Consider the following 27,756-nt stretch of genomic DNA (forward strand, 5'->3'; position numbering starts at 1 on the left):
TACGGAAACACCTCTGCCTTATCTACTGCACATTCACCTGCAGCAACAAGTGCAACGACCTCTTGAACAACTATATCAATATGATTGAGAAAATCCAATCAGCTATATCTGCAATGATCATCTCTTTCATGAGTTGACTTGCCCAACTGTATTTCATGCTGACTCCTTTCCTGGACCTGATCTTTCTCCTCTCTCCCTCATGCCATGTTCCCTTGATCCTATTTTCACGAAACTGCTAATTGCACAGCATCCTGTTTTGTCCCTCGTATTAACTGATGTAGGAAATGGTTCTTTCTCTTTCAAATATGAAGTTACTGCATGAAGCAAGAACACAGGGTATTGGGGGTAGTATGTTAGCACCATAACTTAGTGGTTAGCACTGCTCCCTCACAGTGCCAGGAACCCAGGTTTGATTCTACCCTTGGAGAACTTTGTGCGAAGCTTCCACATTCTCCCCATGTGCTCTGCTTTTCTCACACAGTCCAAAGATGTGCAAGTTAGGTGGATTACCCGTGCTAAATTGTCCATGGTGTCCGGGAGTGTGCAGGCGAGGTTATTTAACCATGGGAAATGCAGGGTTACAGGGATGGGGTTAGGTGGTGTGGGTCTGGATGGGATGCTTTTCAGCAGATTGTGTGGACTACTTGGACATTGTAGTGATTTTATGATTCTATGACTCTAATTGAGGTAATAGGTGAATTTTCAAGATGGCAACCTTAAACTAGTATAGTACCAGAGGGATCAGTGCTTGGGCCATGATTTTATATGTATGGGTATATTGACTTGGATGAGGTAAAAAAGTGTACTGTTGGTAAGATTGCAGGTGAATCAAATAGGTGGGAAGGCAAATATTGAGGATGATACAGGTGATCTACTATGGGATATAGGCAGATTAAGTGAGTGGACAAAAGCTTGTTGCATGGAAAATGTGTGATTTTGCTCTTCTGCAGAAGAGTAGAGGAGCCGAATATTGTTTAAATGGGGGGGAAAAGAACATCTGCAGCACACGGGCTTTTGGGGCTTCTGCAGAAATTACAAAAGCTACCATCCAAGGTTAGCAGTTAATAAGAAAGGCCAATGGAATGTTGGCCTTTATTTCAAAGTGAATGGAGTATAAAAATACAGCATCCTTGGTACAACTGCAAAGCAAAAGTTAATCCGCAGCAATAATTCTGTGCACAATTTTGGTTCCCTTTAAAGAAAGATATTGGTAATATGGGTGGCCCAGAGGAGTTTCACTAGGTTGACCTTGGTCACTGAGGAATTCGCTTAGGGGAAGCTTCTTAAGTTAGGTCTGAACTCATGCAATTTAGAAGAATGCATGACCATTATATTGAAATGTATAAGAATCTTTGGGGGGTTGACAAGATTGATGCTGAGTGGTTGTTTCCCCTTGTGGGAGGGTGTAGGAACAGTGGGCATAATTTCTGGAGTAAATGGTCGTCCATTTAACTCTGTGAAGGAATTTGTTCTGAAGGTAATTAATCTGTGGGATTCTGTGGAAAGCTGTAGGAACTGGATTGTTAGGTATAATCAAAGCTGAGATGGATGTGGTTTTAATCAGTAAAGTAATCAAGGATTATAGGGAAAAGTCAGGAAAGCGAGGATGATGATAATCTAATCAACTACAATCTCATTGAATGGTGGAGAAAACTTGGTGGGCCGAATGGTCTATTTCTCGTGTCCTATGGTTTTGTAATCTTCAAAAGCAGAATTTTATGGACCCCTGCTGGTCGGTTGCAAGTATTGTGGGTCATAAAATTCCCTGGGTGAATTTCCTGCAATTTGTTTTTTACATGGGATCGGGCATTGCTGGCTATCCACCTTTTTATTGCCATTTCGTAATAGTCTTAGAGAGCATTAGAGGGACAACTATAGCACTGTTAGGAAGGCAGTTTCAGAATTTTGATCAGTGACAGTGAAGGAACAAAGATACAGTCTCAAGTCCGGATGGTGTGCAGCTTGGATGGAAACTTTCATGTCACTGTGTTCTGACAGCATCTGTTGCTTATGCCTTTTAAGTGGTAAAGGCCTCCAGTTGGTTGCTGCATTTTAAAAAGTGTTGCTGAGCTATTGCAGGGCATCTTGCAGATGCTCCACACTGCCCCAGTATGCGTCAGTGATAAAGGGTATGCATGTTGATAGTAGTGGATATGACACTTAAGTGAGCTGCTTTGTCTTCGGTGTCAAGCTTCTTGAGTGTTATTGGAGCTGCATTCACGTGGCACGTGGAGAGTGTTCCATCTCACTCCTGACTTCTGCTTTGTAAATAGTGGACAGGCACTGGGGAGACAGAAGGTGTGTTACTCACCATAGCATTCTCAGCTATTAACCTGGTTTTGTAACTGCAATGTATATGGCTGAGCAAGTTCTGTTTCTAATCGATCGTAAACTCCAGGATAAAAGTAGTGGCAGATTTAGCGATGGTAATATCGTTGAATGTTGAGGAGTGACAGTTAGATTCTGTAATTGGAGACTGTCATCGACTGGCACTTGTGTAGCACAGTGACTTGTTCCTTATCAACCTTATCTGGGCACTTCACTTGTCCACTTATCAAGACTTTTAAAAAGCATTTAGGTCATGCTTGAAATGCCGTAGCATACAAGGCTGTAGGTCAAGTGCTGGGAAATGTGATTAGAATAGATAGATGATTGATAACTAGCCCAGACAAGACCATCCAAAAATCCCTTTTCTGTGCTGTAAAAACTTTCCATAACCCAAGAACAAAAACAAAGTTGCTAGAAAAGCTCAGCAAGTCTGGCAGCATCTATGGAGGAGAAGAACCCAAGACTTGCAGTTGTCTAGGTCCTGGTAGTTATGGATGTTTTCCATATCTGAAGTGCTGCAGAGATACTGAACATCATGCAATTATCTGTAGAAAGAAAGTCAGCGATGAACAGTTGGAGATAGTTGGACTAATTTTGAGGAATTCCTGCAATGATGGCCTTGAGCTGACATGATGGATCTCCAACAACCATTGCCATCTTCTTTTGTGCTATATATGACTGTCCAGTAGAGGGTTTTACTCTGATTTCCATCGACTCCAGTTTTTCTAAGCCCTCTTGATGCCATATGTGGTTATATGGACCTTTTTATTGCAAAGACATCACTCACATTCTGAATTTCAGCTTTTATCTTGTCCATCCTTGGACCAAGGCTACAATGAGGCCAGGAACTAAATACCCTTGGTGGAACTCAAACTAAGTATCAGCAGATTATTCCTTTGTATGTTCAGTCTGATATGTCTTGATCCTTCCGTTCCCTTTGCTGACAATGGAGAGTAGGCTGATTGGCTGGCTGGTATTTTGACCTTGTTGGATTTTTCCTGATTGTTGTGCCCAGGACGAATTTTCCCTCTAAGCTGTATATTTGTATACCTGAGTAATATTCCATGTTGTTAGCTAGATGGCAGTGATGAGCTGTATCATTACAACTGGCTAGAGATTGCTCGTTCTGGAGCAGAGTCTGCAGTACTGTTGCTGGAATGTGATCGGGGTCCATAGCCTTTGCAGTATCCAGAGCTTCCAGCCATTTCTTTCTGATATCAGTGCATCATTTGGTTGAAGGCTGGATTCTGTGATGCTGGTGATATCTGAATGCAACAGACGAATCATCCACTTGCAAATCTGGCTAAAACAAGCTCTTTACCTGGCGCTAATGTGCCAATCTCCTCCACCTTTGAGGTTGGGAATATTTGTGGAGCTTTCACCAACTGTTAGTTCAGTTTCCCACCATCATGGCAGTGGTTCAGAGCTTAGGTAGAAATCAACAGAGGGATTTATTGCATATATTTGGACATGAGATTTCAGGGTCCAGTCTGGATATTAAAGACTCCAATTATAACTCCTTTCCAGTTCTATGTCGTTGTGCTGCTGTGTCTAATGAGCCTGACCCACCAGTGGACAGGACATGCCCAGGGTTGGGAATGGCAGTGGTGGCATCTGAGACATTGTCTGCAAGGTATGATTCTGTAAGTATGACTAAATTAGGCTGATGCTTAAATAGTCTTTGGGACAACAACCTCAATTTTGGAACAAGCCCCCACATGTTAGGAAAGGGGTCTTTTCAGGGTCGCCTTGGCTGTGTTTGCACTTGTTTTGCCATCTACTCTGGTTTCATTCTTTTCATTAAGCTCTGTAGTGGTTTTGTAGAACTGAGTGGTTGACTGTGCTGTTTCATAGGGCATTGAGAATCAACCACACCACTGTGGGTCATCTGTCATATGGGCCAGATTAGGTAGGATGGTGAATTTCCTTCCCTTAAAGACACACAAGACGTGTACTTGTGACAATGATTATTTGGTTGCCATTAGGGTAACATTTAATTCCAAATTCAGTGAAAATATGAATGTCCCCCTCTGCTGTGGTGAGATTCAAAACCGTATCTCCAGAACATTAAAGTGGCACTTTGTATCAGTAATCCAGTGACATGACCAATAGACTACCATCTCCTGTATTACTTTACTGTAAAATTCCAGAGAGCTTCTCCTTTTTTATTTTTTTTTAGATTACCTACAGTGTGGAAACAGGCCCTTCAGACCAACAAGTCCACACCGCCACTTGAAGCATCCCTCCCAGACCCATCCCCCATAACCCACACACCCTGAACACTATGGGCAATTTAGCATGGCTGACCCACCTAGCCTGCACATCTTTGGACTGTGGGAGGAAACCGGAGCACCCGGAGGAAACCCACGCAGACACTGGGAGAATGTGCAAACTCCACACAGACAGTCGCCTGAGGCTGGAATCGAACCCACGTCCCTGATGCTGTGAGGCTGCAGTGCTAACCACTGAGCCACCATGCCACCCTAAATGTCATGGTAGGTATGGTGGCTCAGTGGTTAGTGCTGTTGCGTTACAGTCCCTGGGACTCAGGTTCGATTCTTACCTTCGGGTGACAGTCTGTGTGGAATTTGCACATTCTCCTCGTGCCTGTGTGGGTTTCGTGGACTGGCCATGCTAAATTGTTCAGGCTAGGTGGATTAACCATGGTAAATAGGGGATAGGGTGGGCTGGGAGGCATGCTGTTTGGTGTGGATCCGATGGACCAAATGACCTGCTTCCACACTCTAGGGATTCTACAATTCCTTTACTCAGTTGAAGTCCTTAAGTGGCCATGAAGTTTCAGTTCATGCCCCAGTCTTTAGCAAAGGGGCCTGGCATGGAGGAAAGCTTGGCACATTGCCCTCAACAGTCCTCAGGTGAGGGATTGAGAATGCCTCCACTGTTGGCCCCTTTTCAAGACCAGGTGCTTTAGCTGAGGCATCAGTTTCTCCTTCCTAGCACAGTTTCCTAATTTATAGTCACACAACATGAAAACCTACCCTTCGATCCAACTAGTCCACGTCGACTATGTTCCCAAGCTATAACTAGTTACACCTGCCTGTGTTTGGCCTATATTGCTCCAAACCTTTCCTATTCATGTACTTATGCAAATGTATTAAACATTGAAACTGTACCTGCATCTACCTCTGGCAGTTCATTGCATACACTAATCATTCTGTAGAAAAACAGTTGCGTCATGTCCTTTTTAAATCGTTCTCCTCTCACCTTAAAAATATGCTCCCTCGTTTTGAACTCCCCATCTTAGAGTAAATAGCAAAGGTCTTTTCTCTATCTATGCCCTCCTGATTTTACAAACCTCTTAACCTCCTATGCTCTCGTGAAAAAAGTGTCAGCCTATCCACCCTTATTTTTTAAACTCAAATCCTCCATTCCTGGCAACATCCTGGTAAATCTTTGCTGAATCCTCTCCAGTTTAATAGCAAACTTCCTATAACTGGCTGACCAGAACTGTGCACAGTACTCCAGAAGATGTGTCACCAACGTCCTTTGTAACCTCAACATGACGTCCCAACTCCTATACTGAAAGGTCTGAGCAATGAAGGCAAGTCTGCTAAATGCCTTCTTAACCACCCTGTCTACCTGCGACACAAACATCAAAGAACTATGTTAGATTAAATTCCCTACGGTGTGGAAACAGGCCTTTCGGCCCAATAAGTCAACACCGCCACTTGAAGCATCCCTCCCAGACCCATCCCCCTATAACCCACACACTTCTGAACACTATGGGCAATTTAGCATGGCCGATCCACCTAGCCTGCACATCTTTGGACTGTGGGAGGAAACCCACACAGACACGGGAAGAATGTGCAAACTCCGCACAGACAATTGCCCGAGGCTGGAATCGAACCCGGGTCCCTGGCGCTGTGAGGCTGCAGTGCTAACCACTGAGCCACTGTGCCGCCCCATACCTGAATCCCTTGGTCTGTTTGTTCTACAACACAACCAAGGCTCCCACCGTTAATTGTATAAGCCTTGCCCTTGTTTGTTTTATCAAAATGCGATACCTAACATTTATCCAAATTAAACTCCATCTGCCACCCCTCAGCCCATTGACCCAGTTGGTTAAAAAGCTCTTTCTGCAATCTTAAATAGCCTTTTTCACTGTTGACGATATCACCAATTTTGGTGTCATTCACAAGTTTACTAACTCTGCCTTCTATATTCTCATCCAAATCACTTCGATAAATGACAATCAAAAGTGAATCCAGTACCGATCGCTGTGGAGCATTGCAAATCACAGGCCTCCACTCTAGAAAGTGACCGTCCACTACCACCGTTTGTCACCTACTGGAAAGCCAATTTCGTATCTGATTGACAAGCTCACTATACTGCTTATGCAAAGCACCTTAGGACATTTCATTACACTAAAGGCACTTAAGTTGATTACACATATTGTGTAACATTAGCTGGCATATGCTGATTGAAAATATTTCTGTTTGTTCTGGTGGGAAAGTTTGTTTGTTGGATAAAATGCGGTAAATTCAGACCTATTCCGTTCCCAGCAGAAGTATTTCTACAAAGGAAGAAAGTAATCTTTAAGAAATGATGATGAGTTCAGAAACAAACAATGAATATATATCAAGAGCTGCACTCTGTACTAGATGCAAGGCATTTTTTTAAGAAAAAAAGTGGTAACATTTAAATAAAGAATAATGACCCAGTCGTTGAAAATCTCATTATACCTAACAAAGGATTGGAATGTCCAAATTTTTTAGAATCACATGGGACAGAAGAGACCCTTCAGCTCACCAAATCTGCACCAACATACAGGTAATCTAATTATAGACTAGTTCCACTTTCGTTGGAGGCACTTCAGATAGGGTTCACAGGGATGACCCCCAGTATGGGAGGATTGTCTTATGGGCAAAGACTAAACAAGTTGAGTCTCTACTCACTGGAGTGAGTGAAGTGATCTCATGGAAACATGCTGGACTCTTAAGGGACTTAATAGGGTAAATGCTGACAGGATGTTTCCCTCATGGGAAAGTCTACGGCTAGAGGATGTAGTCTCAGAATAAAGAGGTGCCAGTTTAAGACTGAGATGAGAAATTTTGTCTTTCAAAGGTTGTGAACCTTTGGAATGCCTTGCTGCGGAAAGGTGTGTATATTTAAGGCTGAGATAGATAAATTTTTGATCAGTCAGGAATTCAACAGTTGTTGAGAAAACATAGAAAAGTGGACAAGAGGAATACCAGATTAGCTGTGATTATATTGAATGGCAGAGGAGGTTGAAGGAGCTGAACAGCCTACTCCTGTTCCTGTTTCTTATGGTCTTATACTTTCCAGCACCTGACTCATAACCTTCAATGTAAAGACATTTTGAATGTCCGCTTTTAAAGGTTGTGAGCTTTCCCAGCTCAACTACCCTCCCAGGCAGTGCTTTCCAGATTCCCACCAGACCAGGCAGTGCATTTCAGATTCCCACCATCCTCTGGTGAAAAAAAACATTTTCCACAAATCGCTGCCTTTCAGCGTAAAATTATGCCCCCCTTGATATTGAGCCTTCAACTAAGAGGGACAGCTGCTTTTTATTGTCCATGCTGCTAATAATCTTTTATACCCAAGTCAAGTCCCATCAGCTGTCTTTGCGCCAAAAAGCAACCTGAGTTTATCCAGCCTCTCCCCACAGCTAAATTGCTCCATCCTGGCAATATCTTGGTTAATCTTCTGCACCTGCTCAGAGCAATCATATCCTTTCAATAGGCAGTGACAAGAACTGCATACAATATTCCAGTTATGGTGCAGCCAAAGTCCTGTGCAGCTCCGTAATAACCTCCCTGCTCCTATAATCCATAACCGATTAAAAGCAAGTCTAATGCATTCCTTCTTAACTATCCTATTAACTTAGTTATGAGGAAGGGTCACCGAACCCAAAACGTTAACACTTTTTTTTCTTCACAGATGCTGCCAGACCTGCTAGCTTTTCCAGCAACTTTGTTTTTGTTCCTGATTTATAGCATCCACAGTTCTTTCAGTTTTTATCCTATTAATTTGACCTGCCTCCTTTATCGATCTGTGGACAAGCAACCCCAAGATCTAAGCTTCCTAGTGCCCTGCCATTCATTGAATACTGCCTTGTTTTGTTCCTTCATCCAAAGTGCATCACCTCACACTTATCAGGGTTAAATTCCATCTGCCACTGATTTGCCCATCTGACCAATCCGCCTATATCGTCCTGTAACCTAAGACCATCTTCCTCTCTGTCAACCACCCAGCCAATCTTTGTGTCATCTGTAAATTTCCTTATCGTTGACCACGAACAGGCAATCCCAGCTCCCATGTTTACTCCTATGCCGTTTATGTAAATCATTAGTAGTAAGGGACCCAACAATCCAAATAGATTGCCCTACTCTTTTTCCCTATTTATCCTCTTCCCCTTGATGTACTTGCAGAATATCTTGGAATTCTCCCTAATCGTGCCCTCTCTTTTTGTTTCCGGAATGCTTTATAGTCCCTCCCACTCCTCCTCCGCTTCTTCCCCCCCCCCCCCCAAGCCTGCCATATCTTTAAACCTTCACTAGGACCCCTGTTGATTTCCTCCCTTTGTCCCTGTTAAAAACCTCTTTTCCTTTTTATCTAGTCATGAATATGCCAAGATTCTGGATTTTCGGGCTTGTTGCTCCTACACTTTGCCCTAAAAGGAACATATTGGGCCTGGAATCTCACAATTCCATTTGAGCACCCCCAAACTGTTCTACCTTATCCTTACTCAGAAGTAGCTATTCCCAGTCTACTTTGGCCATATTCTGCTTTATTTTAATAAAATCTACCCTCCCCTGGTCCAAAATCCTTTTTTCCAGACCATCTTTTTCCTTTTCCTCTTCCATAACAAACTTAAAATGTACAATGTTGGGGCCACTATCACTACAATGCTTTCTCACTGCTACCTTGAACATCTGCTGAGCTTCGTTCCCCAGCATAGCAGCATTCCTCGTTGGACCTTCTTCATGCTAATATAAAAGCTTTCCTGAATATATTTGAATAAATTTGTTGCCACTCCCAACCACCACCACAATCTCTACACTATGACTCTCCCAATTAATGTTGAGGAAATTGAAATTCCTTAGTATAATTAACCTATTATTGTTTTTACATACCTCACTAAACTGCCTACACGTCTACTCCTATATTGCCTGCTGACTATTTTGAGGTCTGTAATATATTCCCAGCAGTGTGCCTGCCCCCTTTTTATTCTTGAGCTCTATACTAAGCCTCATCAAAGCCTCATTTGAACACATTTATGCGATATTGTCCCTCTTTGCTGCAGTCACCGAATTGTTAATTCATAAGGCAACATGGTCTCTTTACATTCTGTACTGTCCTGCCTGAAGATCCTATACGTGGCATGTTGAGCACCAGTCATGCCTGTCCCTCAACCACATCTCTTTGATGGCTACATCGCCACAATTTCACGTGTCAACGCACACCCTTAACTCATCTGTCTTACCTATAATACTTGCTTCCAATAAATTTTGTTCCATTGTTATAATGATGTTTTTCGGATTGATTTGCCATTGTAATGTGCTGACAAAAAATATTTGCTTTTCAGGTGGCAAAGACAGAAGAAGTGGCCTTATCCTAACAATTCCATTATGTTCAGAGCAAACAAACATGGATGAGCTAAGTGTCACTTTGGATTACTTGCTCAGCATTCCAAGGTGATTTTTCTTTCATGCATTCTAGCTGTATTTTTTAAAAAGGTGCTGTTATGTTTGTACAAATTATTGCTCAATCTGCAATTTTTTGTCACTGATAGCAATTAAATTTGTTTTGTCAGGTGTGATTATCTGTGGAGATTATTTTGTAATGAGTCAAATGCATTGTGAAAATGCATTTTATAAGAATTTTTTGCAAGTATTACACTATGAGAACTGTGAAATGAACTGTAGGGATTTCTTATGATAAACGGCTTGTTGGTATTTCATCAAGGGCTCATGATAGTAAGTGTTATTCAGCAAAGAACTAATATTTTATCCTGATTCATACTGTCTACATTTCTTGCATATTTGTCAGTTGTACATAGGATGTGTGATTTTGAAGTTTAAAGCTAAACTGAAGGCAGACTTTTAAATTCTTATGTTTCAAAAATCACTGAATTTTCACTTCAGATGTACATGTGTGTCTGTGCCCAAAGACGCATACAATGGGCAACTAACGCAAATGTGTGGTATGAAATATTGTGGAAAATCGTGTGTTAATGAGAGAAATGTCTAATTGTCCTGACCCCAAATTTTTTTCATTGTTAGACCCCATCTGTTGATCTCTCGTCTCACTTCATATTAGATTCTATACACAAACTATTAATTTGTTGTAAGTAAGCTGGTCAAAACTTCTTTTTTTAAATTAACCTATTATTCCAAATCAACTTGTTCAGAAATGCTACTATACCCCTCCAGATCAGGTGGAACTTGAACCCAGGCCTTTCTGGTCCAGGTGCAAGGACACTACCACTGTGCCACAAGAGGGCCCCCAAAGAATTTGAGGTGAGGTAATGCTTTCTGAGCCTGATGTGACTTGAATACGCAATCCTCTGATCCAGAGTCAGACGAGTTCTTATTAAATTACAAACTGATTTTCAGGTACATAGTTTTCTATAGTCACCTGAACTAGCTGAAACTCAACAATTGAAGGAAGTTGTGCAGCCATTCTTTTCCCATAAATCCTGACACCTTTTTTCTGGTCTGTTTGAGAAATAAGGGTTATTTTACTGGCACTATGCTGTTAGTGTCATTGAGTAGAAGAAAGAAAGCCACAGAAAAGAGGCCTAAAGAGTGAAGTTTTTCAGCACTCACTGGACCGGAAACGTTAACTCTGCTTTCTCTCCATTGATGCTGTCAGACCTGCTGGGTTTCTCCAGCAATCCCTATTTTTGTTGGATTACCAACATCCACTTTTTTTGTCAATGACAGTACAGTAGTTGTGTTTTTCAAAGGCCTTTGGCAGATTCTTGGGTATAATTTTTGTTTTGAATTACCCAACAGGGGTGAGTGGTGATGAAACATATGTGCAAACTGTGTTGAATGTTTCCTGTATTAGCCAACATGTTTCATCAGGGTAGGGGGAAATGTGACACTGAAAGCCTGCCTGATCCAACCCCCATGGCAATTAAGATGGCTAAAGAGCTTATTTGAGAATTTGTTGAGTGGTATATTCAGATTTTAAGTGGGTTGTCCAGATTGTCTGGGTCAGACCAGGCACATACAGCTGGCAATTCAGCAGTCAGCCAGCCATAGCCCACCACAGGGACTCGGATGGGTTCATTGAGGCAGTAGATGACCTAGGGGGGATCTTGGCAATTAACATACGGGTATTAATAGATCGCCACAGTATTTGGGAAAGAGGCCAGGAATTAGGTGGGCATTGCAAGAAATTGTCAACCCACTGGCATCATGGATAATACAATGGGGAAAAAGTTGCCAAATCCTATCTGAGTGTGATTACACTTGACAGCAGGGCCTGGACTTGCAGTGATGTTATTACCAGAAATATCTTTGTCACAGGGCCTTGCTGCACAGTTGCCTTATGCTGGTTCAGTCAGGGGGATGTGAGAGACAGCTATCATCCTCCAACGCAGTCATGGCTGTTGGCTGGTGCTCCAGATGGCTGGAGTGGCAACCAGCTTTGATACAACTGGCATTTCAAGTATCACGTGCTAACACTGCTGCCACCTGGTCAAGGTTGTGTAATGTGGCATGCATCCAGTGAATACCCTTACATAGTAACTATGTGCACTTGAAGTGTTGCACATAGTTCTCCATGAAGTTAGCCACACGCGCTTAGTGGCGAAATTTGTGAACTTGAGCCTTCAGCTTTGTTAGCACACTTGGTGGCTGGATTCCTGACTGAACATTCTATCAGGGAACTCTAATATGTGGAAGCAAGTCTGTTATTGCTGGTCTAAAAGTACAGTCTCACGTGAGCCTTTATCTGTGCACAGATGTTTAGAAGTGTATATGCCCATCTCGAGACTTAGCTAGTTCTAAAGGATATATCTGAGGAGATTGTAGAGGCATTGGTGGTGATCTTTCAGGAATCACTGGAGTCAGGGAGGGTCCCAGAGGACTAGAAAATGGATAATGTAACAACCCTGTTTAAGAAGGGAAGCAGAAGACCCGAAAGCTATGGGCCGGTTAGCCAGGTCTTGTTTGTTGATAAGATTTTAGAGTCCATCGTTAAGGATGAGGTTGTAGGGTACTTGGAAACGAATGGTGAAATATGGCTGAGTCAGCAAGGCTTCGTCAAAGGGAGGTTCTGCTTTACCAATCTGTTAGCATTCTTTGTGGAGGTAAAAAGCATGTTAGACAAAGGAAGCCAGTGGATGTCGTAGAATCATAGAGATGCACGGCATGGAAATAGACCCTTCAGTCCAACTTGACCATGCCAGCCAGATATCCTAGATAAATCTAGTCCCATTTGCCAGCATTTGGCCCATATACCTGTAAACTCTTGGTATTCATATACCCATTCCAATGCCATTTACATGCTGTAATTGTATCAGCCTCCATCACTTCCTGTGGCAGCTCATGCCATACACATACGACCTTCTGCATGAAAAATTTGCCCCTTTGGTCCCTTTTAAATCTTTTGCCTCTCACCTTAAACCAATGCCCTCTAATTTCTGACACCCCCAGCCTTGGGAAAAACCTTGTATGTTTACCCTATCCTTGCCCCTTATGATTTCATAAACATCTATAATGTTTATAAAATCCCTCAGACTCTGATGCTCCAGGGAAGATAGCCCCAGCCTGTGCGGCCTATCCTTACTGCCCAAACCCTCCAACTCTGGCAACATCATCGTAAATCTTTTCAGAACTCTTTCCAGTCTCACAACATCCTTCCTACAGCAGAGGCCAGAATTGCACAGTATTCCAAAAGTGGCCTAACCAATGAACTGTACAGCCTCAATGTGTCCTCCCACCTTCAATCCCCAATGCACTGACCAATAAAGGCAAGCATACCAAATGCCTTCTTCTCTATCCTATCTACCTATGACTCCACTTTCAAGGAACTGTGAACCTGCACTCCAAGGTCTCGTTGTTCAGCACACTCCCAGGACCTTAGCATTGTGTATAAGTCCTGCCCTGATTTGCCTTTCCAAAATGCAGCACCTCACATTTATCTAAATTAAACTCCATCTGCTGCTCTTCGGCGCATTGGCCCGTCTGATCAAGATTCCATTTTATTCTGAGGCACCTTCTTCGCTGTCCACCACGCCTGCAATTTTGGTGTCATCTGCAAACTTATGAACCAGACCTCCTATGTTCACATCTAAATCATTTATATAAATGACGAAAAGCAGTGGACCCAGCACCAATCCTTGTGGCACACACTGTGCAAAGGACTATAGTCTGAAAAATGTCCATATTTCAGAGGAGGAGGTGCTGGACGGTTTAAAATGCATAAAAGGTAGATAAATCCCCGGGACCACCACCCTCTGTCCGAACTTTGAGGCATTTCTGTGTCCAAATGGCTAGTTCTCGCTGTATTCCATGTGATCTAACCTTGCTAGCCTTGTTGAATGCCGTAATGAAGTCTTCATAGATCACGTCTACTGCTCTGCCCTCATGAATCCTCTTAGTTATTTCTTCTCAACTCAATCAATATTAGTGAGACTTGAATTCTCAAGCACGAAGCCATGTTGACTATCCCTAATCAGTCCTTGCCTTTCCAAATGCATGTAAATCCTGTCCCTCAGGATTCTCTCCAAAAACATGTCCACCACTGATGTCAAGCTCACTGGTGTGTAGTTCCCTAGCTTTTTCTTACCACCTTCCTTAAACAGTGGCACCATGTTAGCCAACCTCCAGTTCTGGAATCTCACCTGTAGCTATTGATGATACAAATATCTCAGCAAGGGGTTTAGCAATCACTTCTCCAGCTTCCCACAGAGTTCTAGGGTCTACACCTGATCAGGTTCCAGGGATTTATCCACCTTCTGTGCGTTTTAAGCTGCCCAGCACCACCAACTCTATAATGTGGACATTTTTCAAGATGTCGCTGTCTATTTCGCTACGTTCTGTATCTTCCATATTCTTTTCTACAGTAAACACTGATGCACAATGCTTGTTTAGAATCTCCACCATCTTCTGCAGTTGCACACGTAAGCAGCTGGGCTCCTCTTTAAGAGGTCCTATTCTCTCTTTTGTCCTTAATATATTTATAAAATCCCTTTGGATTCTCCTTGTCTCTGTGGATTATTTAAATTAGGGCAAACCATTCTGAGAATAACACAGACCCCACGTCTTAAAAAGAATTTGATCATATAGAATCAGAAACATAATCTTGTCCACAACAAAAGCAACTGCAGATGCTGGAAATCTGAAACAAAAACGGAAATTACTAGAGAGACTCAGCAAGTCTGGCAGCACCTGTGGAGAGAAAACGGAGATACCGTGCCAGATCCAGAAGAAGGGTCACTGGAAAGAAAACAAAGGCAACATTTCTGGTCCACTGACTCTTCTTTAGGACTGTTGTGAAGGAGCCAAATAAACCCAAAACGTTAAATGTGCTTTCCTGCCACACCCATGTCTCTGCAGAAATCTCTGCCCCTGTTATAAACCTATCTGTGACACCTCAACTCCGTTATCACCAAATAAGTCCGAGAACTTTTTTTTTCTCTCTCTCTTTCTCTCTGAGATCCCTTTGCCTCTCTGTCCTTCTGTAAAGTCTCTGCAGACGCCATCTCTTCAACAGTCTATTAGTCACTGCGTCATCTTTTCTTATCTGGCTGAAGTCTCTATACCTTTTCTGAAAGGGAACTTGTGTGGTCTCATCGTATTTGTAATTTTTCTATGTTCTTTTGTGGGGCATATGTGCCACTGCCAGCATTTGTGTCTATCCTTATTTGCCCTTGAACTGAATTGTTTGCTAGGGCTATTTCTGAGTCAGCCACATTGCTGTGGGTCTGAACTGACATGTAGGCCAGACTTGGTAAGGAGGGCAAATATCCTTTCCTGAAGGATGGATTTTGACAACAATCACCACTGACTTCCTGTGCACTTTTAATTCTAGCTTTCAATTAATTATTAATTCAATTGACACTTCACCAACTGTCATGGTGAGATTTGAACCCGTGTACCCAAAGTGTTGCTCTGGGAGTCTTGCTTAACAGTACAGTCATATGACCATTACCATCTGCCTTTATTGCATTCTAGATGTAAATAGTTGTTGACAAAGTGTTGTTATGTTATGTCTACAATTAAATCTCCATTTAAAATGGAATTCCTATTCAAGTGATTAGATTCAACCATGTGGTCTATTTGGATTTCAGAATGCTTTTGACGAGGTGTCACACAAGAGGCTGCTAAATAAGATAAGAGCCCTTGGTGTTAGGGGAGAGGTATTGGCGTGAATACAGGATTGGCTCACTGGCAGAAAGCAGAGTAGAGACAAAGGAGTCTTTCAGGATGGCGACCCTTGTCTAGTGGAGTTCAGCAGAGTGGGTGTTGGGTCCACAGCATTATACATTAACAATCTGAATGAAGAAACTGATAGAAAGTTTGGTGGAGGGGCAAGTTTGTTTGGGAGGATAAGAGAGTAGGTAAAGTGGCAGATGGGATACACAGTAGGAAAGTGTGAGGTTATGTACTTTAGTAGGAAAGTACTGTGAAACTGTTAATCTGTGGAACTCTGCCATGGAGGACTGTTGAGGTCAAGGCTTTGAGTGTATTTAAGACAGAGAAAAATAGGTTCTCGCTTGATAATGGGATCAAGGGTTACAAGGAGAAGGCAGGAGAATGGAGTTGAGAAATATTTCAGCTGTGAGCAAATAGCGGTGCAGGCTCAATGGCCTGCATGGCCTAATTCTGCTCTATATCTTATGGTCTTATGGTGTGCAAGCAACTTTGTATCAACAGCAAAGAACTGAAAGGAATTGAAAGAAACCAAAAGAAAACAGCACTTCTACTTCTATGGTTCGGACTAGTGCAAGTAAGCTAGTTCCCAGACTTTCTTTTCCCCATTCCTCCCTAATATGCATGCCTTATGTATCTTTGTATATCTATTTGTAAAGGAGGGAATTTGAAAAGGGTGGGGTTTAAACTATAAAGAGTTGTAAGTTTGCAATTCATATGTCCTAAATACCATTGGTTAAAGGCAATCAGTTGGTAATAACACTATTTTCATGTTATATGTGGAAATCTGCTGATTGTTTTCTTTTGACATGAGTTTGTCATCTGGTAAATTGGGAACTTTGGATAATTTCACTAAACTTTTAACTTTTTGTGATAATTTGGGGAACAGTGGGCTTTATCTATGATGTAGTCTCCCGAGTTGGTTGTGACAAGTAGACCCTTTTTTTGTTTGTTTTGTTCGTTTTGTTCAGGTTTGTATAGTAAGATTCATTTGGGAAATGGGAAGAGGACTGTTTAAAACCAAGGACTGGAAAAGGAATTGTACATTTCTGAAGGCAGGTTATTGAAACTCATTGTGAGTTGCATTTATACTGTTGCTTTGGGAAGAGGAGAGATAAGATGGCATGTGTGGGCATGTACATGCACGGTAGGATTTGGTAGGTAGTGGATTGCTGATTGGTTTGTGCAGTTGTGACCAGTTGTGGATGCTGATGACAGTGCTCTGATTTGATCCTGGACAAGCGACCATCTGGTGAGTGCGAGAGTGGAAGGTTTTCAGATTCGAAGAAGCAGGGTCTGCCTCTATCTTTGCAGCAAAGTAACCTGGGTTTGGATGCAATCACGTATTCTCTCTGACTGTTTGTTTGCCTCTAATCAGTGACTCTAAAACTAAACAGTGAATCTGTAAATCCCCCAGATCCTTGGCCAAGAATTGAGATTCTAGAAGGGAAGAAGATGATTGGAGAACAAAAGGTCTGGGCAATAAAAGGAACACTTAATTGAAGACTGTAGTCTGGTGCTTTTGAACTGATATTCCCCAGTACTTTTCCTCCAGTCATCTTGCTACTCATCTTTCTTTCTTTAAGATGATGCTTGACTTCCACATGGTTGAAATATCTTGTGCCTCAAATATAATTAAATATTCTAATATGTGCTAAGGAGCATTATGAAGTGAAATTAGACATCAGATGACATAGGAAATATTGTGGCAGCAGTCTTTGCCTAGTTTTTGTGAGAGAGTTGGGGGTTATGATCAAATAAGATTGGGTTTAAATCATAGATATTAATTAGATTACCTTGTAATTTTGAACCATTTTGTTAAACTTTTGCCATTGTGTTTCACCTGTCTTTGCTGCTAAACTCCCCTAGCCCACTCCAGCCAGTTCTGCCCTCAGCCTTTTGTACTTCCATCACTTTTCATCTCAGCATAGCATTGTGAAGTAATCCAAGGCATCTGTTTATTGATGAACACTGCAGAATTATAAGTTAGTAAGAGGAAGTCACTCATTAATTTTACCAGCAGATTGAGTTTTTTTTGCGCTGCCTTCACAATGTTTTTGGGTGTTGTTAAAATCTGATCTGTGACCTCGATGAATTTGAAGAATTTGGTAAAATCTAATGAAGGACTTGCTACTGTAAAATAGTTGAATTAGTTTTAAGATAAATACACAGGGCAGACCGTAAAGGGGATTTGTTTGAACTAACTTGAAACCTTAAATTTTATCTTTGGTCAACAGGCTTCATCCAATACCCAATTGCATGTTGAGTTGAAAGCCTTGTATGTTTCTGTACATTTAAAAACTCAAGCCTTCTTCTTTAAATTTCATTTATGTGAATGCTTTCTTCTTGCAATAGTTTTACAGTTTTTGAAAGATTTCCAGAATTGGGAGGGGATTTTTGTAATTATTGCACACGTTACAAGTTAGTTAAAAGGTATGCTGAAGCTCCTAAAACCTTTCAGCATATGGCTTAAGGTTTTCTTTTGTGGGCCTAAATATTTGTGATATTATTCTGTTTGACCTTCTGTGTTCAAGTTGATATTTTCTTTCTTGCAGTGATAAGTGTAAAGCCAGAGGCTTTACAGTTATAGTGGATGGCCGGAAATCTCAATGGAATGTAGTGAAGACGGTTGTGCTGATGCTGCAGGTAAGGTTTCCTCACAACTGACAGTCATACATGTAACTCAATTCAAGTCTTATCTAGTCTTATTCATTTCTATTAAGATTTATGTAGGAGTGTAGAAGACTCATTATTTTCCTCAAGTACTAATAGCTTCTGAAGAGTAAACATTGCAAAGAAATTGGACACCTGAATATTTGACAAATTGTGGAGGGTTTTCTGTAATGACTGTGACTTTTTTTTAACCTAATACGTTTTTGATTGTATTTTACTCTTTTCAGCTTATTGAAAACATATAAATTAGATTAAATGTGAAATTCATAGAAATGCTTCCTCTGTTTTCGTAAATGTATGAACAGAAGAGAGGCTTATTTGCTTTTGGAGTGAAGCACTATTATATTGGGCCAAGGTTTATATATTTGGCTCTTGTCCCTTAGTGCTGGGAAACTTGAGCAATATGAATTCTTGGCAGCTTAGTATCCACAACTGTTTGCCAAAATTCCACCTCCCAATGACTTCTTAACATTCAACTTTATGGAGATTTAGAACTTCAGCATTTATGAAGTTATGGGATTTTGTTTAAATTTTGTAAGATCCATTCTATGTCATAGTGAGAGAATTAGTATGATTACAGTAAGTTCTGTTTGTGCACATAAGTAGCCATGCTTTATTTGTTATCTGACCTATAGTGCCACGAAAATTAACCGCATGGTGGTAAATCCAATGGATTAAATCAATGACCTCTGTTAAGTAATCTTTTTTGGAGGAAGATATGAACAATCTGTCAGGCCAGGCATTTTCTTTGGCTATAAAATGTTAATGTTCTTGGGCTCCATCAGATTTGAGCAGAGCAACAATGGCCATTCCTATGAATGAACAGCTGCTCTCTGCAAACAACAGCATGACCTTAAACTCTCAGTATCTACTGATGAGCACGTTCAGGATTCGAACCCAAATTTCTAATATAATTATACAACTGAATTGACGCAAATCACATCATAGTTTCTGGCTTCTGGGTAGCAAAAATAATTAGCATTATAACTGACATAAAAGAAATCTATTTGTAATTTAGTACAAGTAAAAATAGACAGTGCAATAGATAACAAGTTGTGGAGCTGGAGGAACACAACAGGCCAGGCAGCATCAGAAGAACAGGAAAGCTGATGTTTCAGGTTGGGGCCCTTATTTAGAAAAGTTTTCTGAAGGAGGCCCACGCCCGAAACATCAGCTTTCCTGTTTCTGTGATGCTGCCTAGCCTCCTGTGTTCTTCTAGCTCCACACTTTGTTATCTCTCACTCCAGATCTGCAGTTCTTGCTATCTCAGTCGTGCAATAGACTTAATTTTATTTCATTAGTTGGTAACTCAATGAATCAGAAATGCTTATGTAAATGTTGCTAACTCTTGACATCACTTAAGCTACATTGGCAACGTAATATCAAAAAATATACCTCAAGTTTTTTTTTCCTTGAGGCTAAACATAATGATGCTTCCCTCACTAAGAAAAATAATTTACTACATAAAGGACTGTGTGGAAAGAAATAGCATTTTATTGGTTGATAATTTAGTTTTCTGTAGAAAAGAAAAGATGGATTCATTTTTGCTCCTTTCGTCCCCTCTGCTGTTCCCTACATTTCTTTTGCTCCCCCTCACAACTCTCCTAGCATAACTGTTTTTCATCTTCTAACACTCTTTGCCATCACCTAATCTGATCAGTTGGGTCCTCTTTTCCATTTCTTTGCTGCCTCCTGCTGCTTTCCTCGTAAGTGGCATTGATTTTTTTTGACTTGTACCAGTTGTTGCTTCTCCTATTCTGAATGCCAGTGAATTTCCTCCTCTTGCCAACTATGATCCTACTCCATGCTCTGTGACCTTTCTCCATCCTGTGGTTCTGTTGCTACATCTCAATGTCGCCAACCACTGACAAAGATCTGTTCTATTACTGCACAATTAGAGATGCACCCCAAACTTGTTATTTTCTCTTTCTTTCTTTATCCTCCCAAGTTCACTCCCTGAAATCTTGCATTCATCAATCTAAGCATCTCCAGATCTTGAGGCTTTCCTTCCAGGTCTCTTTTTGCAGTGCTTCTGAATATAAGCATCACACTCCAGTCCAACTCTCTTAATACTGTCAAAATATAGAATTCCAATTCAACTAATGCTACCCTGATGCAGCATTTGCAAGCCTCTGTATCCACATCTGCTATTTTTCAGTTTCCTCAGCATCATTCTTGTGCTGTTACTCCCTGCTAGATCCTTTTTCTGTGCTTTGATATTCCAGTACAGCTGTTATTTTGTTGTCCTACTTTCCTCTGAATCAAGTCCCTCCCAGTTCCTCAAGACACTGCTTTCTTTTAGCTCTCAGTACGAGGTCCACCACTGATTTTTTTTGTTTATTTGAAATTGGGTTATAATCCAGTTATAGTTATGCAGTGCCTTCAAGGAGTGCCCGTACCAATGGAAGACCCTTATCACTTGAAGACATTTTCAGTAGCTTCAAGAGCAGGGATCAAGTTCAATCATGTTGAGACCTTTAGCTGTAATCATGTTGGATTTGGGTTACAGTGGCAAGGGAATAAATCTGGCTATGAACGATCATTATTGTCCACTGCCAACACCATGCCCATCTGGCCTACTTGTAACTCTTAACTGCTGTCTAAAATGGCCGAACGAGCTATTCAGTTCAAGGTTATGAGGGACAGACAGAGAATGCTGGCCTTTCCAGTGATACCTACACTCATGGGGAATTAAGAAAAAAACATAACCAATGAGTGCTATCAGAGTCATGCTCCACCTGACTTGGAAATATATTGCTGCTCCTTTATTACCAATTCACATTCCTGGAATGTCCTATGTGAAATCCTGTAGGCATATTGAAGATTGACAGTAAATGTTGGCCTTTCCAATCTCCTTTAGTTTGTGAACAGTTTTTTTTAAGAAGTCCATGTAAAAAGAAGGAAGGCTAAAGCATTACCAATTTTTGGTTCAAATTCAGTCTGAATATTGTGTACAATTCAGGCTTTCAGAAGGATATCAAGATCTGGGATAGGACATGAAGGAATTACCAGGATGATACCGGTCGTATGGAGATTTTAGAGAAGCTCCGATTATTCTCCTTGAGCAGAGCTCATTGAGATATTCAAAATGCTGATGAGTTTTGATAGAACAAGTAGGGAGGAACGATTTCCCCTGGTAAACAATGTTCCCTCCAGTCTGTGTGACTGCTCTGCTGGAAAGTCCTGAGCACGTCAATCGTCATGTAGCTGTGTGATATCTGTTGCATGCAGGAACTTTGGAGATCCATGTGGGAGGAAGGAAATTCGGTAGGAATGTTGCTGGCAAATGACTGGATAGCCAGGGATTGTAGATTAAATATGTGACAAGAAACTAATGGGAAATGTAGGGAAAATATTTTACGTGAGTGTTGTTTATATCTAGATTGTGCTACCTGAAAAGTCAATTTTACATACAAGATTGAGTTCATTTCCAGTTCTGGACCATACTAAACCCCTTCAAACTATATCAAGATGAAAGCCTAGAGCCTAACTTTGTATTATTTTAAAAGTGTAAGGCATTGTGTTCCAGATGCCATTTGATTGGTCAAACTATTCAACTTTAAGCAAAATATGTTTTGTTTTATACTAGAGTTAAAATAAAGATAAAATTAAAAGAAAAAATTGGCTTAACTGTAATTCTATCAAAATGCTTAACAAAATAATATAGAAAAACTACTAATTAACCATTTCAGTACAATAATATCCCTTTGGCAAAGACAAATGAAGTAAAATAGATTGTCTCACATACAATTCTAGTAGCAGGAAGAGACCCTTGCTTTCAGCTGTAACAGAGAAAGGAATAAGCGCTTCCACATCCAGATTCAATACCTCAGCAACTGCAGAAAGCTAAATCTAAAAATCGTAGTTCTGTGCAAGCTTTTCCCCACTCATTCAGGCTGTTTCTATTGTTCTGACTTTTAGAAAGAGAAGCCCTGAAGGCCTCACAAGCTGATTAATTTATTCACTTTGAACAGTCAACTCTGAACCTTTGTCTCAACCTTCCTTATATTAAAAAAAAGACAAAAATCACCTATTAAAGCCGTAATATTGTTGCAATGGAAAAGAGTTTGGGTATGAGATTAAATTGGACCAGCACAATGTGACAAATGATTGTTTTATTTACTGTAAGATTCCATGAACGTACTACTATACTTTGAAACTGATGACTTGATCTATCCGAACATTCTACTGCAACTGCAACGTGGCATTAAGAATGTTTCAAGTATGTGCCAGGGCAAAAATAAACAACCATTTAAATCTGCTGTAAGTGTCTATGCACTGCACATGTCACCATAGAAGATTTATTACAATGTTGATCAGCTACAGTAAACTCATACCAGGAAACAATGTCAATTTATTCTGGTATATCTAGGGAATAATATTGACATCTGACTACAGGTCATTGTACGCTGATTGGTCAGGATACAGTATGATGAAAGAAGCTTCATTATTTCCACTGTTTTAAAACACATTACTTTGTCTCACTCCGAAGGTATTTGCTATTTGAGGTAGTATTTTGAGGGAACCAGTTGGTCATCATTCATGTATAAGTGTTGACTGTGAATATTGCAGAAGAACTGAGTCATCATTATAGCTGAGGCTTATCGCGCCCTCACTGACATTCATGCACATGTGCAAGTCAAAAATAAACAAGAGAAGGACTAGAATGAACAGTAGAGAAGTCGAAGTTTTATTATTTTTGATTTCACAACCATGAGGACAACATTGACTAAAGAGAGAAAAGAGGATCCAATCGAGACTTGAGTCTTAATCTAAAATCTTACATTATGCTTTTCTGGCAAAACTTCCAGAATCAAACCCAGTGTGTGACTTGCACTTTCACTCCTAAGAATTAGAATTAAGTTTTATTGCTACGTGAAAAGCGTACAAAGTCGTCACCTGGGAAGCCATTCCTGCTGCTGCCGCAGGTGCTTGGAAGTTGTTCCTGCTGCTCCGCAAGCCCTCTTTTTCGTACTGGGGTATAGGTAGTTCTCCTATAACGCAATAGTTGCGTTCTTGTGTGACCTCGCACTGGAGAAAATCGCTTTATAGGGAAATCACTATGGAAATTCGCTATACCTGACAGCAGAAGGTTTGCATTATCCAAACTGCATCCACTGTTCATCGAACACTCTACAGCCAATGTTTGTTAACGAAACACATGCTATAGCAGAATTAGCTATAATTGGATAAATGTCAGATTAATAAAGCATACAATAGTACTTCAGAATCTGTTGCATTTCAGTCGAGACTAAGGACAAAATCGCCAATTGTTATCGAGTTATGCGACCTAGAGTTATGTGCTTGCCTGAGAAGTTGCATGTTCAAAGATGATTAATTATTCCTACCCTCAGTCTTCAACATTTTTTTGAGGAGGTTTGGCAACTAATACCTGTGATTTGAGAGTCTGCAATATTGATTTCCAACAATGTCACCAAAGGTATTCAGTTATTGTACAAATCAGCTTTGGGGCCCTGGTGTCTGAATTCAGGGTGTTGCAAACCGGGGATTTTGGTATCTGAAGACCACCATTAGATAAGGCATTGCACTGATTTTAGTGTTCCAGTGACATGAAGGTAGTAGAGGTAAAACTGCCTACCATAAGTTCGTGAAAGTTAGTCCCATCAAGTTCACTCCTATGTCTCATGATAAACAGGTTTACTCCAGCCATCTTTCATGTTGTTGAATAACTGCAATAAGTTTATTCCCTTCCTAAAACCCTTCTTCCTCACTGGGATACATCCTTGTTGTGGGACCAGAATTATGTTTTTAAAAGTCTGTCAATGCCATTGCCATTGTTTGTCAGTCATCTTTTCTGCTAAACCCCTTTTGTGCATTCCCGTCAACTCTTCCAACATTCCCATGAAATTACCCTAATCTTGGTTTAGCCTAGCTTCCAGCCCAAGTTTCTTACTCTCAAACTGAATGCTGAGTTTTGCCATGTTATGGTCACTATTCCCTAGGGAATTTTTTTATTCTGAGATAATTTATTAAGCATGTTTATTACACATTGACAAATCTGAAATAGCCTGATCCCTGATTGGATCCACAATATTGTTCCAAGAAACTGTCCTAAAAGGAAAATAATACATGACCATGTAAGCATTCTGTGAATTCTTCCTCATGGCTTCCTCTGTCAACCTGACTACCCAACCTACATGAAGACTTAAAGTCACCAATGATTAATGTACTGCCTTTGTTACATGTGCTCGTTATCTCCTGATTTATTCTCTGTCCCACTGTACTGTTGGGGAGCCTGTAGTCCACTCCTACAGGTGTCTCCTTTCTCTTTCTTACCTAGAACTTGAACCCTGGCCTTCTGGCTCAGAGGTGGGAACACTATAGCTACATTATAAGATCCCCTTCAGGTGAAACACCCCCAAACAGTTTCCTGATTATGGCATGAAGTATTCACTTATATTTCTCTGCCTCAAGCATCAGGAGTGAGTCCTGAACCCACCACCTTTCAACTCAGAAGGAAGAGTACTACCAACCTGAGCCACAGCCAGAAACTATAAGTTAGTTTTCAATCAACCTGTTCAGACACGTCTCCGGGATGGCTGGGACTTGAACCTGGATTTTCTGGCCCAGGCTACAGTGCCATTATGCCACATGAGCCCAGAGCTAACTCTGAATTACTTTCTAATCAACCTGTTCAACCTATTACACTCCTCTGAAGCAGGTGGAAGTGAAACGCGGCTCTTCTGATATGTGCCTTGCAGTTTCCTCTTATGTCTCTAGCAATGCATGTATTGAAGAAATGAAGACAAGGCAGTTGTAAACCGAATTCCCTTAATCATATGTTTATTCTCTTTACAGGTAATATGAATGTAAAGTAATATTCCCAGTATCGCAAAATTTTGGGGAAAAGATGTAAAAATGGTCCTCCACACATAAAAGTGACGCAGATTTTCTTCTGTTACCTAGAATGTGATTCCTGCTGAGGTGTCCTTAGTCTGTGTGGTGAAACCAGATGAATTCTGGGACAAGAAAGTGACTCATTTTTGCTTTTGGAAGGAGAAAGATAGACTTGGATTTGAGGTATGTGAACACTGATGTGTTCTCCAGCATGGGTATTGTGTTCTTGCAATTTTTAATCTGGTTTAAAGTCTCCAATATTACTTTACTTTCATTAAATGTACTATCAATGTAGAACTCAAAACTTATTTCTGATAGTACTACTGTGTCCAAAAATAGGAAGTCTTCAGAGTTTTGACATGTTTACAGATTTTTTGGAGTATTTACAGATTAAAACCATCACATTTGTGAAAAATCTACAACAAATGTTTACAGGAAGTAGATTATAAATATCATCTTTCTGCGTTCCTGTAGATGACATTGTACAAATAACCTATTGTTGGGGCTGGTGTAAAAAATAGCATTTTAAATTAACTTGATTTTTTTCATCGTTGTCATTGTTTAATGAATCATGATAGCTTAGTTAAGAAGATATAGGATTGATTCTTTAAATAAGGATGAAGTTAGTGGACGTTCATAGTTTCACGTTTTTCAGGAAGTTAAACTAATTCTGATTTTCAAATTTGGAAGAATGTGCATACTCAAGCTTTTCTGAAAACTAGATCTATGTCTTAATGTTGGGCATTTTAGTTTTTTTGTTATTTATGCACTGAAGTGGATTAAATACTGAAGAAAAATAATAGGTTTATTACTTTTACACAATGATCTAAGTTTCATAAACAGCTGTGAAGCAGCACTACTTACTGTTGACCTTCAATAGAGCTGCAGAATCTAGTGATCTGTATAACACCAAATTCCGGTTTCCTGATGTTGCTTTAAATATGGCTGTAAGCCAAGAGAATCATCAGGTGTTCAACAACAGTGATATCAAGCAGGGTAAGCAGCCAACCATATTGCAGTATACTTTCAGAAACGAAAACAGGAAGTAAGAACGACTAAATTCCTTCATTTTAATTTTTAAATTTCATAGCGAGATAATAACTGAACAAGCATCACTAGACCCAAAATGTTAACTCTGCTTTCTCTCCGCAGATGCTGCCAGAATTCCTGGGTTTCTCCAGCAATTTGTTTTTGCTTCAGATTTCCAGAATTCAGTTTTTGTTTCAATTCTTTTTATACATGGGCTGAAGTTAGAAACTGAAATAAACCGTCAAAAGAATAATTATTTGCATACTACATGGGAATTTTTATTGTTTTAGAAAAATGATATTTGACAAATACAAAATTAATCTTTTAGAGCCATTGACGCTGTTTTAGAAAAAAAATGAATTTATACTGTTAAAATTGAGTTACACCTCACTTAAACTGTAACAAGATTTTTTACTGTTAGACCAAGGGCAGAAGATTAGATTAGATTCCCTACAGTGTGGAAACAGGCCCTTCGGCCCAACAAGTCCACACCGCCCCTTGAAACATCCCATCCAGACCCATCCCCCTATAACCCACACACCCCTGAAGACTACGGCAATTTTAGCATGGCCAATCCACCCAACCTGCACATCTTTGGACTGTGGGAGGAAACCGGAGCACCCAGAGGAAACCCACGCAGACACGGGGAGAACGTGCAAAGTCCACACAGACAGTCACCCGAGGCGGGAATCGAACACAGGTTCCTGGTGCTGTGAGGTTGCAGTGCTAACCACTGAGCCAATGTGCCACCCCTAAAGAAGAGTGTACGTTCTTGTCAGTTCAGTGATTAAGAATAGATTACATTTTAGAGGTCCACAACTATGCATCTCCTGGAGTCAAGAAGAATCACTGATAGCTACTTGTGGGCCTCCATGTTTAACTACTTAACAGTTAACTAATCTACAAATTCCAGAAAATGCACACTGATAGTTTTGAAATTATGCTGATTACAGCAATGAAGGTGACTCTAGATAGAAATAGATCAAATAGTCTCCCTTATTCTTAACTATTCTTAGCCCAGTTCGTCCCCGCCTCCCTAACCTGTTCTTCCTCTCACCTATCCCCTCCTCCCACCTCAAGCCGCACCTCCGTTTCCCACCTACTAATCTCCTTGACCTGTCTGTCCTCCCCGGACTGACCTATCCCCTCCCCACCTATACTCTCATCTCCACCCATCTTCTCCTTAATCCATGTTCGGTCCGCCTCCCCCTCTCTCCCTGTTTATTTCAGAACCCTCTCCCCAACCCCATCTCTGATGAAGGGTTGAGTCTGCACCAACCATCTGAAGAGCATCCCACCTGGACCCAGCCCCTTACCTTATCCCCGTACCTCCACGTTTATGTGGCTAATCCTTAGCACTTAGCTTGCACATCCCTAGACATTTAGTATTTTAGTATGGTCAGTCCACCTGACTTGCACATCTTTGGACCGTGGGAGAAAACTGGACTTCTGGTGGAAACCCACGCAGACACGAGGAGAATGTGTGAATTCCACT

At 40.8% G+C, this 27,756-nt stretch overlaps 1 protein-coding gene across 8 annotated transcripts in view; it reads left to right on the forward strand.

Moving 5' to 3' along the window:
- The window catches only part of sestd1 (SEC14 and spectrin domains 1), a 127,714-nt gene that overhangs the window by 25,842 nt on the left and 74,116 nt on the right, over window positions 1–27,756 (forward strand). For all 8 annotated transcript variants that reach the window (XM_048534419.2, XM_048534421.2, XM_048534424.2 and 5 more), the window contains 3 exons: window positions 9,899–10,007; window positions 18,257–18,347; window positions 25,302–25,415. In XM_048534419.2, coding sequence (XP_048390376.1) covers window positions 9,899–10,007; window positions 18,257–18,347; window positions 25,302–25,415 — 314 coding nt within the window. The remainder of the gene's footprint in view (window positions 1–9,898; window positions 10,008–18,256; window positions 18,348–25,301; window positions 25,416–27,756) is intronic.

Source organism: Stegostoma tigrinum, chromosome 7 (genome assembly GCF_030684315.1).
Source record: "Stegostoma tigrinum isolate sSteTig4 chromosome 7, sSteTig4.hap1, whole genome shotgun sequence".
NCBI classification, from domain to species: Eukaryota; Metazoa; Chordata; class Chondrichthyes; order Orectolobiformes; family Stegostomatidae; genus Stegostoma; species Stegostoma tigrinum.